This window comes from Sinocyclocheilus grahami, unplaced genomic scaffold (assembly GCF_001515645.1).
Source record: "Sinocyclocheilus grahami isolate Dianchi unplaced genomic scaffold, SAMN03320097.WGS_v1.1 scaffold493.1, whole genome shotgun sequence".
In the NCBI taxonomy this organism is placed as follows: Eukaryota; Metazoa; Chordata; class Actinopteri; order Cypriniformes; family Cyprinidae; genus Sinocyclocheilus; species Sinocyclocheilus grahami.
In genome coordinates this window covers 79,191-93,777 of record NW_015505672.1, presented here as the reverse complement: position 1 = coordinate 93,777, position 14,587 = coordinate 79,191, and the positions used below count along the sequence as shown (strand labels likewise).

General features: G+C 34.5%; 1 protein-coding gene across 1 annotated transcript in view; it reads right to left on the bottom strand.

Moving 5' to 3' along the window:
- The window catches only part of LOC107554159 (receptor-type tyrosine-protein phosphatase T-like), a 157,988-nt gene that overhangs the window by 103,980 nt on the left and 39,421 nt on the right, over positions 1 to 14,587 (bottom strand). The window contains exon 5 of the mRNA XM_016236584.1: positions 1,078 to 1,279. Within this exon, the coding sequence (XP_016092070.1) occupies positions 1,078 to 1,279 (202 nt within the window). The remainder of the gene's footprint in view (positions 1 to 1,077; positions 1,280 to 14,587) is intronic.

The following is a 14,587-nucleotide window of genomic DNA, read 5'->3' as shown; positions in this document are numbered from 1 at the left end:
AATGTCTTAAACTGCCGATCTTGTTACTATGCTAATTAATAGTGTTTTCACTATATTTTGGATATAGATATCCATTGCAGAATTGCTGTCATACGGCTCGTTCACTGAATCGCTGGCCGTCTCAGGGATCCGCCGTAAAACAGTGATTCTGTCCTAATTCCCTTGCATATTAATGGTGGAGTTCCCTTTAAAATCTTAAATGATTCCCTTTGAGCTAAATTATTGACCTGTTTCCCTTATACTGTAAACACTTCTTGCATGTATTATAAACTGGGGGAGATGCCAAAATTGTTGTCTGCGGCAATTGACAGCATGTTACAGATGAACAGAGTTTAGCTTGTATTGAACTTGGAACTCAGCTGCCTTTCAAACACACAAAAACATGTTTTAATATTATGCATAATTAATATTCATGTTTTTGTAAAAAATACATTTCACAGTATTGACTCTTACGAGAAAGCAGACAGTTTTGAAGCCTGATTCAAAACGATCATTACTATGTAATCACATTGAAAATGTCAATCTCTCATTACAATGTTTAGATTCAGTGAACAATACGGTTTTAATAAACGGTGTCTGGCGTGCTGCACAAATGCCACGTCATTATGAAACGGAACGAACTGACAGCCGCAGGCCACAGAAATGGGGCTGAACTTGTGGAGGATGTTGTTTATGATTCATGTTCTCATTATTTTGTTCACTTTACATTAACTGTATTCCAACTATATTTATGCCAATAACTCGCTAATGAGATTTTTGCTCCAGCAAAGCTTCTTTAAGACACAAAAAAGTCAAAATGACAAAACTAATTATGCAAATTTTGGAAATTTAAGTGGTAATTAGGGAAGCAATCAAATTAAGCTTATTTAACCCTGTCAGTTCATGTTCCCAGAAATAATTTCATACATTATCATCAGTCTGTCCAACATCAATCCGACATCTATATCCATAAAGTACAAATGAAAATGGAACTTGAGGGTCTGTTTTACTATAATTGTGTTTAATTATCATTACACTTTTGAAAAATATCCGACAATCTTAGCTGAACCCTTAGCTGAAACCATGCTGTTCCCTTACCTGCGATTTTGGTGGCAATACGGGTGGTCACGGGTGGGCCGAAGCCTTTGTTTGTGCTGGCTTTCAGAGTAAAGTAGTACGTGGTGCCAGGATACAACCCTACGAAGAGATGATGGGTTTCATTTTGGAGTTTGAAGACCCGGCCACGCTGTGTTGTCAAATCTGCGCTGGGGTCCAGGGAGCCAAGAGCCTTATAGGTGATCTAATGAAAGAGAAGCGGCCGATAGATTTTTACAATGATAACTCCATCAAGGGTTCAGTAGATTCAATAGAGACACAGAGAGACAGTTACGTCATAGTTTATTTGCCATTAACTCATCTTAAATCCAGAAAAAATTGAAGGAGAGTTTTGATGAATGTTCATGCTGTCTTTTACATTCAATAAAAGCATATATTGATTAAAGGATGTTGTTTTCAAAGAAATAAAATAATTTAAATGCTCCACAGTTTTGTTTCACTGTCAAACCTGTCTTTTCATACCAAGATTGCATGCATTTTCAATGATTGGCGACTTAAATTTCAGTCTGTTCTTCACACAAAGCCCATGCAACAGTATGATTTCAAAAGACTTGCACGACTTAAACGCAAGAAGCACTAAATAAATAATAAATAAGCAATACATATATATATATATATATATATATATTGGCCAGTGCTTTCAGTTCATTTCTGTTTCATTGAAAGGAGAAAGTCATACAAGTTTGGAACAGAGTGTGAGCAAATAACATATTTCATTTTGGGGTTCATTTTTTCCTTTAAACATTATAATTCTAAATAACATCATCCTTTTGAAACAGGAAAAGCAATTTGACGCTGAACAAATTGTTTTACTGGATTTCTTTTAGTTATTTTGGCTTTTCTGCATTCAGATGTTCTCTCCAAATATTTGAGATAATTTCAGTGACTAGAAATGCAACCCAAATATTATATTAAGAATACAATGAATAACAAGCATATTCAGTGCACTGCGCTGTAAATACAAGCCACTTATTAAAACACTTTTACGAGGCTGTAAAAATTTAAATTTTTGAAAACAACATCCAGCTAACAATTAACACGCCCAGAAACATTTACTAAACTAGGTTACAGATAACATTTTCATGCCAAGATGCACAAACCTTCCATATCTTAGAGGAGACTGATGGAAATTGATGGCCACAGTGTATGGGGGTAATCAAAACATTTTATCCCTGACGTTTCACACTTCATAACCCCATTCCACAATTCAAATCAAATCAAATAAATTGACAGCTGGGTGCCTGGCAGGCCCGCTGCCTAAAAGCTTTTCATGCATGCATAGTATAGTGATTCAGAATGCCCTCTAAACACTCTGACTCACACACAAACACACACACACACACACACACATCCATGACTGTCCACTGACCACAGGCAACAAAACAGTCAGGAGAAGCAAATCTGCATTCAAACCAAATATCACTCCAGAAAATCCACATGAGAGACGTGCAGATGCAATGATGAAACTTTTCAGATGTCAAAATATAACTTACAGTAATTCTGAATTAAAATAATTATACAGAACATTGGTCATCTATAGGAAAAAAATACTATATACAGTATACGGTAGTCACTTAAAGGGACAGTGCAACCAAAATCAAAATGTATAATGTAATTTATTTCAGTGATACAAAGCTGAATTTTCAGCATCATTACTCCAGTCTTCAGTGTTACATGATCCTTTAGAATTCATTCTAATATGCTGATTTGCTGACCAACAAACATTTCTTACTATTATCAATGCTGAAAATAGTTCTGCTGCTTTGTGGACACCATTTACATTTTTAAATGATTTTTTTAATGAATAGAAAGTTCAAAACAACAGCGTTTATATGAAGCACATTTTTTTTGTAACTCTATAAATGTATTTTCTGTCACTTCTGATCAATTTAATGCATCCTTGCTGAATAAAAGTATTAATTTCTTAAGAAAAAACAAAACAAACTTACTGACCCCAAACTTTTAAACAGTTGTGTACTGTATATTTGTTACCGTACAATTTTTGGAAAAAGCAGCTTGCAAAATCTGTCTTTATGTTCCACAGAAGAAATAAAGTCATACAGATTTGGAGCAACATGAAGATGAGTACAGTAAATAATGACAGAATTATCATATTTAGGTCAACTATCGCTTTAAGACACTACTGGCTCACACACACTTATGGCAGTATGAATGTTTGGACTTAATTGTTTTTTTTAAATAATATGTCAAAGAAAAACAATCCTGCATGCGATATCTTGTACAGGACAAGGACATGCAGTAACAGTATGCAAATATACATAGGTTTCCTTAGACTTTCATGCGTGTTGTTTTATTTCATGTCAAAGGATTGGTTATACTGACATATTTTTATGTTTTCCAGCAGCCTAGTTTTGATTTAATATGCTATCATGTTTATGATTTCATGTTGGGTCAGTAAATCACACAGCACCGCTGAGGTGTGGCAGAGCAGCCTGGTGTAATATACTGCCAAGCACAAGTTTACATGTTATGGATTATAATAGAGAGTTACAACCTGAGTTTTGCTTTTGCAGCTGCCAATTTACTGTACACGCTGACTGAAATGTTTAAACCCTCTTCAGCCACTGTTTGGACAAACAGGTATTTCTGCTTCAACTCATGTCATTAGTTGAGCCAGAATTTTAAGCATTAAAGAAATTCACCTTTAACATTTAATTGTGTTCTTAAGTCCAGTCTTAGCTTTGCATACCTACCAGTTTGACAGTTAGATACATTTTTTGTTTGTTTTAAATTGATAGGTTTTTCTATAAATGAAAGGGCATTAGAAATTGATGGCAGGCCTTTTATTAAAGGGGCTTTTAAAATATCATCTATTGCCTTTAGCGTAGCTCCTCTGTAAATTTGTGCCCTTGTTCGGTGTTAATATACTCAGCCAACAGCAGGTCGTATTGAACATATCTCATAAAACACAGGTTCTTTACAGCCCAATGAAACAGAAAGCGTGAGGTGGCTGAAGGGAATTGTTCGTGTAATACACAGACAGATGGATAATTCGGCTGTAAGTTGCTCTCAAGATGTTATGATACAGGTCTGAGGTTGAGTCTAGCTCAGTGTAACCCTTCCAGAGAATCAAATCAATTAAAACAATTCATTAAACAATTTTATTCATATATACAGTACATCAGATTCAAAAGGTATCTTGAGTGCACTAAGTAGTCTAGCAGAGTAACCTCACTGAAACAAATTTAGTGAAGAAACAATTTTCACTCAGAAATTGCAGGTAAGTTTCACCAACAATTACAAAGACACAGCAAGTAACACTGAATTCAAATAAATGAATAAGCAAATACGTAAAAAATCTATTAAATAGTATTTTCTTGTAAAACATACTCAAATAACTTCAACAGTATATCTTTGTTTAATCATGTAAACTGTACAATTTACAGAAATTTATTTTGACATGTCTTAAGTGTCCAAATATTTTTTTCAGTGTCAAATATTTGTCTACATTAAAATAGTTTTTAATATATAAAAATGTTTATAAAAAATATTTCAATTAAAATAAAATCAGTTGCACTTTATTTTAAGGTCCAGTTCTCACCATTAACTAGTTGCTTATTAGCATGCATATTACTAGCATATTGGCTGTATATTAGTACTTATAAAGCACATTTTACTGCCTTAATCTGCATGACCATATTTTAGATCCCTTAATTCTAGCCAGCGGCGCCTGCAGGTGTAAGGCTATACGCACTGTGCGTACCATGAGCGCTCAGACTGATCTGAGATTTGCCCAGCAAACATTTCAGTGGTTATTATAGGCCTGTGTGTCCCGTATTTCTGTCGACTGAATCAGATATTGCCATTAATTATGAATTTATCAGTCTTTTGCATGCCAAAGTCAATTTCTGCATTTAAATATTATGCCAAATAGAAGCAGAGAATCATGCTATACGCACTTTCATGAGATCGGGTTAGCCTACAAAAATTAATTTGTTGGCTATTTTACAAATGGGAATACAATAAATTCATGACAATGTTTTACATTCAAGCTACCTGTAAAATGTATAGTGAAAAGTACTTTAAAAGCATCTGGAATGTAATAAAGTAATTTTTAAAGATGTTTTTAAAGCATTTGCTGCATGGATAAAAAAAAAATAGGCTAATAAATAATTCACATAGCCTATCAGACAAAATTGCGTTGAAGCAAATCCTTTAAATTTGAAGGTATACAGAACAGAGCAACAAAAAAAACTGAAAATATAAACAGCTATACAATTATAGGACAAAGTTTTACATATATGCCATTATAATTTGTGTTTTATTTTTTAATTGTACAGAATAATAAAATAAAACACAAATTATAATCGGGCCTGTTTTAGGCTTTTCCTTATTTTTATATTTTAGATATCCATCAATTATGGTGATGAAAAAAATGACTTGCCATTTCCTCATTGGGCGTGCTTTTAGAGAAAAATGCACGGATTACATAAAGAAATTGTTTCTATTTTCAATTTGAATTATTTCGTTTTAAAGTAGTAATTTAAATCTTACTATATATTTTTATCATGTCTGTGAGGCAATTCGCTGAGTTTAGGTTCATCATTGTGAAGTGCTCCTGCTCAAGACCGAGACGGCAGAAAGCGTTTGTTTTATGAAATTGTGAGTGCACACAAATAAAACTAGACCCTTTACAGTTTAGAATGATGAATTACTCTTACCTTTATGAGCAAAAATGATTGCGTATTTTAAGTTGTTTCCACTGTTAGAAAAAAATGTGATCGCGCTGGCGCCTCCATGTCCTGCAGAGCGCGCTTCAGCTTCCACTCTCCACACAAACTATTGGATATGCGTCTAACAGCACACATTTATCTAGGTTAAACATTTAAACTAACATTTTGATATGCTTGAACTGTTTTATATCTATAGATTTTATTTTAGGCAAGTCGTGATGATTTGAAAAGGGTAAATTGATCAAACATAGGCTATGATCAACTAACTGTCTGCCACTGGCCGCTTGGTCCTTACTTAAAAAAAAACACACAAAAAACAACTTACATTTAACGAACAAAAAATGCTCCAAACGTTTTTCTAAATTAACTATATAAAAAAAACGAAATGAAAAATAATCACTTTCCATTACATACAAAACTGAACTATTTTAATAGCTGAAACAGTAGTATAAGCTTTTTTGGGAAAAGGGGAAAAAATACTGGCTAGGGCCTATATTTGAGGCCCGTGCAGGGCTCTAATCCACTTAATCCAATGCTGTTTTGTTCTCTGCTTTCATCTGTGAGCATGCTCTTGATATATGAATTTTACCATTTTGTTGAGTTTAAAACGTGTGACACATTTGTTCTGCTCTCACTGATCATTTGCCCCCCCCAAAAAAAAAACACTGTGCGTACCCTCGGAAGAAATCCTGCAGGCGCTCCTGATCTTAGCCCACACCTAAACTTAATATAAACAATAATACTGTAGTTTATATATGTATATTGCATTAAACTAGTTGCTGTTACATATTAATATTTTGTCTACATTAAAATAGTTTTTAATATATAAAAATGTTTATAAAAAATATTTCAATTAAAATAAAATCAGTTGCACTTTATTTTAAGGTCCAGTTCTCACCATTAACTAGTTGCTTATTAGCATGCATATTACTAGCATATTGGCTGTATATTAGTACTTATAAAGCACATTTTACTGCCTTAATCTGCATGACCATATTTTAGATCCCTTAATTCTAGCCAGCGGCGCCTGCAGGTGTAAGGCTATACGCACTGTGCGTACCATGAGCGCTCAGACTGATCTGAGATTTGCCCAGCAAACATTTCAGTGGTTATTATAGGCCTGTGTGTCCCGTATTTCTGTCGACTGAATCAGATATTGCCATTAATTATGAATTTATCAGTCTTTTGCATGCCAAAGTCAATTTCTGCATTTAAATATTATGCCAAATAGAAGCAGAGAATCATGCTATACGCACTTTCATGAGATCGGGTTAGCCTACAAAAATTAATTTGTTGGCTATTTTACAAATGGGAATACAATAAATTCATGACAATGTTTTACATTCAAGCTACCTGTAAAATGTATAGTGAAAAGTACTTTAAAAGCATCTGGAATGTAATAAAGTAATTTTTAAAGATGTTTTTAAAGCATTTGCTGCATGGATAAAAAAAAAATAGGCTAATAAATAATTCACATAGCCTATCAGACAAAATTGCGTTGAAGCAAATCCTTTAAATTTGAAGGTATACAGAACAGAGCAACAAAAAAAACTGAAAATATAAACAGCTATACAATTATAGGACAAAGTTTTACATATATGCCATTATAATTTGTGTTTTATTTTTTAATTGTACAGAATAATAAAATAAAACACAAATTATAATCGGGCCTGTTTTAGGCTTTTCCTTATTTTTATATTTTAGATATCCATCAATTATGGTGATGAAAAAAATGACTTGCCATTTCCTCATTGGGCGTGCTTTTAGAGAAAAATGCACGGATTACATAAAGAAATTGTTTCTATTTTCAATTTGAATTATTTCGTTTTAAAGTAGTAATTTAAATCTTACTATATATTTTTATCATGTCTGTGAGGCAATTCGCTGAGTTTAGGTTCATCATTGTGAAGTGCTCCTGCTCAAGACCGAGACGGCAGAAAGCGTTTGTTTTATGAAATTGTGAGTGCACACAAATAAAACTAGACCCTTTACAGTTTAGAATGATGAATTACTCTTACCTTTATGAGCAAAAATGATTGCGTATTTTAAGTTGTTTCCACTGTTAGAAAAAAATGTGAGCGCGCTGGCGCCTCCATGTCCTGCAGAGCGCGCTTCAGCTTCCACTCTCCACACAAACTATTGGATATGCGTCTAACAGCACACATTTATCTAGGTTAAACATTTAAACTAACATTTTGATATGCTTGAACTGTTTTATATCTATAGATTTTATTTTAGGCAAGTCGTGATGATTTGAAAAGGGTAAATTGATCAAACATAGGCTATGATCAACTAACTGTCTGCCACTGGCCGCTTGGTCCTTACTTAAAAAAAAACACACAAAAAACAACTTACATTTAACGAACAAAAAATGCTCCAAACGTTTTTCTAAATTAACTATATAAAAAAAACGAAATGAAAAATAATCACTTTCCATTACATACAAAACTGAACTATTTTAATAGCTGAAACACTGAAACAGTCTTTTTTGGGAAAAGGGGAAAAAATACTGGCTAGGGCCTATATTTGAGGCCCGTGCAGGGCTCTAATCCACTTACACAAACTATTGGATATGCGTCTAACAGCACACATTTATCTAGGTTAAACATTTAAACTAACATTTTGATATGCTTGAACTGTTTTATATCTATAGATTTTATTTTAGGCAAGTCGTGATGATTTGAAAAGGGTAAATTGATCAAACATAGGCTATGATCAACTAACTGTCTGCCACTGGCCGCTTGGTCCTTACTTAAAAAAAAACACACAAAAAACAACTTACATTTAACGAACAAAAAATGCTCCAAACGTTTTTCTAAATTAACTATATAAAAAAAACGAAATGAAAAATAATCACTTTCCATTACATACAAAACTGAACTATTTTAATAGCTGAAACAGTAGTATAAGCTTTTTTGGGAAAAGGGGAAAAAATACTGGCTAGGGCCTATATTTGAGGCCCGTGCAGGGCTCTAATCCACTTAATCCAATGCTGTTTTGTTCTCTGCTTTCATCTGTGAGCATGCTCTTGATATATGAATTTTACCATTTTGTTGAGTTTAAAACGTGTGACACATTTGTTCTGCTCTCACTGATCATTTGCCCCCCCCAAAAAAAAAACACTGTGCGTACCCTCGGAAGAAATCCTGCAGGCGCTCCTGATCTTAGCCCACACCTAAACTTAATATAAACAATAATACTGTAGTTTATATATGTATATTGCATTAAACTAGTTGCTGTTACATATTAATATTTGTAGTACTTTTGATTATGTGTATCTTCCAGTGCAACAAGAGTACACATGGATACTGGTGGTGATTAAAATGTACCACCAGAATCATTTCATTTTTGACAATGTGTCCTGCACAAAAATTTTTTTGTGACTAAATGAATAAAAAAACAACAACAACAACTTAACAGCTCAAAAGCCGGCATTGAGATCAATAGACCTCCAATTACTCTGTCATCACTTAAATGTCCTGATGGGGGAAAAACACAAGGGATGGTCAATCCTGTAGAAGACTGAAAGTATGAAATGAAGAGGTGAGGATGGGGGATCTATCTCCCAATCTCGTCTGTCCTCCCTCTCTCTTTTCAGACTAATGTCAGGGGAGACAGGAAGTGTTGGCCAGGGGGCATGTGATGCCACGCGACAGGCTGCTAAAAGTGGCCTAATGCACTACTGAATGCACTGTGGCTCTCTGTTAAAAGAGCCGCTTGAGTTTAATTGACCACAGCTGATTTGAAAAGGGTTCATTTCCTAGTTTAGTTTGGCAGCGGAGATGGGAATGTGAAGAAAACAGCCCTGTTTGTAGGAGATATTGGATTTATGGCTACTTCGCTTCAGCAATGAGTAAAAAAAAAAAAAAGAGAGAGAGAGACAGAGAGCGATCCTGTACCAAAACATAGGGAGCTGCCGTTTAAGGCATCTTAAGTTCACTAGCAACAAAAAGGCTGTTCCAAAGGCAACTTATGGACACTACCTCTTATCCCTCTGGGGTCACAATTTCTGGCAACATTGGTGACTTGACTGCACAGACACTATTGAAAGAGAACTGAACTGAGCTGGACGATAACATCACTGAATCAACTGATACACTGACTGTTTTCTATTGTGCTCTTGCATTATCAGCACATGTTTTTCCTGTTTAACACCATAAAGCTGCTTTGACACACTCTGTATTGTACAAAGTGCTATAAAAACAAAGGTGACTTGACTTGACTCTGAAAGGGTTTTGGGGCCCAGGAGACGTTTTGACAATTTTTTAAATTTTTTTCAGAATTTTACAAAATATTAATTCTGTACAAACTAGGCTATAATAACATGTAAGGAACAAACAACAACGTTTGTGCATGGTTAGTGAAAAAATAACAGTGACTGAAATAAGGCCATAAAACATGTAGAACATTTGTTCACAAGACTTTTGAGAACTGGATGTGATATACTAGAGTTTTTGCTATAAAATGATATGAAAATCATCCTGCTCACTCATTCACAGAAAACAATATATTGATCTAACTTTTGTAAGACATGTTTTGTTTTAGAAAGTCCATATGCGAGGGAGTGACAATGACCATGAATATTTATGTGATTCACACCTGAGAGACTAAGGGCCCCTCACCTAATGGCCCATCAGTGTAAAAATATCAGAGTAAAATAATCAGTTCAGCCTATGTTGCTGCTTATGGAAATTGGTCCAAAACAGACACTTATGAGGTTCCAATTAAACTGAGCCATAGAAGACGATAGATAGATAGATGTAGACATAGATGCCTATGTAGACAGTAGGCATGTAGGCTGCTCACTACGCTTTGGAACAGGGATAAAGTCTCTTGTGACACTGTCATACAATATTCCTTTTGTCATGTGAAAAGTAAAACTACTAACAAAAAAGGCACCCTAGAAAAACAAACAAGCATACAACCACACTTGCACAATTCACAAATAAGTACTTCAATGAAGCTCAAAGCAATTAAACATCTAAAATTCATCCTGCATGGACTTTCAACCCTTCAGAATTTTTTTTAAGAACTTGAAATCCAAGGCAACTGCTATACAAGCAGATATGTGAAACGCAAAACTATAAACCCAAGCTTGATTGGGCTCGGTTAGTAATTCCTCGGCCTCGTTCAAGTCACCATCTCCTGAGATTTACAGCTGGTAAACAGACTGGCTGAGAACACAGAATATTTGGGTGAGTTATGAGGGTTTGGGATGCCAGACAGAAATGAGGTTACTCAACATTTGGTGAAGAGAATAATATGTTATATTCCACTCAGTTCTGCAAGGCATAAAACAGAAAAACAAAAAATACAGCACTTATGCAAATACTAGTAATACGATACTAGTAACATAGTCTCATATAATCAGACTTGATCAAGAACTGCCCACTTAGACATTGCCCACCACGATCATCTAAAATACAGTGTGGTTTAAATGTTTTTTATGGAGAATAAATCTGAAAACAGTGATAACATACAGTCAAATTATTAAAGTAATGGCACAGCATTCTCCACTGTCCGGCATGAGAGAGAATGAAAATAGTGGAACATGTCTATAGACTTTGTGATACAAATTTCATTCCCCCCAAAAATAAAAACATTTCTTTACAGATATGACTCAGAAAATAATCAGAAAACAAAAATCTGAAAATACACAATGCTCATGGCTCAAAGCATATGGATCATTTGTTTACTTGCTACTAAAACTTTGAATATCTTTTAAAGATGGCATAAACCTCACAAACTTTGTAGAATCTAGTGACCAACTCATTGCATCAACCCAGTACCTTGTTAACAACTTCCTTCTGAATACTAGCAATGATACACTAATGTCTGCTGTTTGGGACAAAATAAGGGTGCTTGAATCTCACCGTCTCATGACATGACAAACGGTAAATAAAAACTGCACTCTCGACATTAACCCGGATTTAGACCTCCCTCCAGCTGTCTCTAGACCCAGACGTGCAGGATCATGAGCCCATTAAATGGGTTTAGTCGCTCTCGAGAGATAGGGGTTACTGGTTCTCTTAACTCGAGTGCTTGCAACTCAAGCACTTATTGATGGAAACGAAAACAACACCATGAAGGGAGGAAGTGGGATGTGTACAGGTTTTCCTCAGGCTGTTTATCTTTGTTAGAGGTGAAAACCTTCCCCATTACATCAGCACACAGAACAACAGCTCCTTACTTATTTAGAGAGAGAAAAATTGGTTTTACATATAAAAAAAAGTATGGTGGTACCATAGTACATCGATGTGAAATTATTATATCTGGATACTTTGAAATATACCACTGTACTGATTATGATTATTTTATTTATACACTATAGTATTTAATTTTTATTTTATTTTTTAAGTTTGGGGTCGATAAAAAAGTATGTTTTTGAAAAAAAAAAAAAAAAAAGTCTCTTATGCTCACCAATATCAGCAATATTGTGAAATATTATTACAATTTAAAACAACTATTTTCTATTTAAATATATTTAAAAATATATAATTTATTCCCGTGATGCAAAGCTGAATTTTCAGCATCATTACGCCAGTCTTCATTGTCAAATGATCCTTCAGAAATCATTCTAATATGCTGATTTGATGCTCAGTAAACCTTTTCTTATTATTATCAATGTTGAAAACCGTTGTGCTGATTAGTATTTCTGTGGAAACGGCAATGTATTTATTTTCAGAATTCTTTGATGAATAAAAAGTTCAAAAGAACAGCATTTATTTGAAATAGAAATCTTTTGTAACATAATAAATGTCCTTTCTGTCACTTTTAATGCGTCCTTGCCAAATAACAATTTTAATTCCTTTTAAAAAAGCAAAGAACACTATGGTATTACCATGGTAGATGTCTAAAAATCTTACAATGAAAAAATTACCATGGTATCATGTCCCTTACAAAAAAAGTACATGGCACATTGATGGTACTGAAATTAATGTACCATAGTTTTTATATGGTACTCCAAGGTATTTTCAAGAATACTTTTTGCCACCATGACACCACGACTAAAATACCACGACAGCAGTCCAAAAAGCCATAGCATAATATAGTATAATATGGTACCTTTTGGTACATTTTTGTTAGTGTATTATAACCAAAAAACGAAGCAAAACTAATCTACAATGGTGCAAAAAACATGGTATAATAATATGGTACATTTTTGTTGTCAAAAAAAAACCTCTGCTAAACTCAAATGTCATTTTAATTTTAAAGTGTGTTTAAACAAATAATAGCACCCGCAGAGAGTGTCAATGCCCCTGTCCATCACTCCTCCAAAGAAAAACCATCAGACAGGTTCTCTCTTTAAAAAAAATTGGGTGGTTTGTTTTCTTGTAACTCCAGACAGGAAGCCGTCAGATACGCCGTATGAGACACAGCGGAGGGGTGGAAGACATCTCGTCATCGCAAACTCACAACATGTCACGCAAATTAAACAAAACAAAGATCAAGGACCAAACAGCCGCGTTTGCAGAAGTGTTCTGCTATTTACTCATCCTCACTTGCATGGAGATAAAGACACATAAAGAAGCAGGAGGACAAAAGAGACCTTCGCTTTACACGTTTCAGTGTTGATTAATAAGGAGCTGTTGAGGACCTTCCCCTGTCTTACTTTCCCTGCACTTTCATACGCACATTCTTATTTTGTCAGCAAAGCAATTAATTTCTGAAAGGCTTTGATGGTTTGATAACAGGAGGCTGTTGTGCAGTGAAATGAAGGGAGAGGAAAGAGAGAGAGAGAGAGGAAATTTGATCAAAAGTATGGATTTTGATGCAGGACACATCTCAGGTACTCAGAAACTGATCTGAAACCCACTGCGATGTGTGCGTGTCATATTTAGCAGGCTGCTGAGCTGCTCTTATAAGTGTAGATCAATGGACCACCCAGTACTTCTTCACATACATTATACATAGGGTGTTGTGGCCTAGTGGCTGGTAACCAGAGGGTTACCGGTTCATTCCTACAATGGTTGAGCCTTAAGCAATCATCTCTGTGTCATTGTTTCAGGCACTTAACCTCAAATCACTTCTGGTGTGATTGCCGCTGAATTAAGCCTGCTAGAAATACATTTAGTTATAGAAACTTCTATGAGCACAGACTGTGGCTGTCAATAGAAAAATCTGTATTTAAGTCATTCAAAACCTTCCGCTCTGCTTTAGATCTCAAATTCATTCAGTTCAAATATAGCACTAAATTATGTGTTACCAGACTCTACAGACAACTTTTTTGTCAAGACTAGACTGTTTATATAAATTTATAATTAGAATTTATGTAAATCGATATTGGATATTTCTGAGATATATATATATATATATATATATACACATACATACATACACACACACATCTACACACACACAACTACATATTTTTTTATATATTTATAGTTACATAACATAAATAGCAATAAAAACATTAACTATACATATACAGTATATTATATAATACTACATACTGTACTTATCATTTCAAAACTATATATATAAATATATATACACATATATATTTTAAATTATATACGATTAAAATTATATACGATTAAAATGCCTCCACGATCTGCTTTTGAAGAAATATCGTTGTATCTGCTACAGCGCACATTCTGTCAGCTGCAGTTCTGGTGCCTCCCTCCGTCTCAATATAATGTACAAAGCCACATGCATTCACATCAGTGTTAGTTCAGCGGTAGAGTTACTCTCACGGGACACTGCACTTATGCGCAATCACAAAACTACATTATTTCCATCTGCTTTAAAGCAATACCGGTTAAACATTTAATTCACGTGCTGTTCTGCATGCG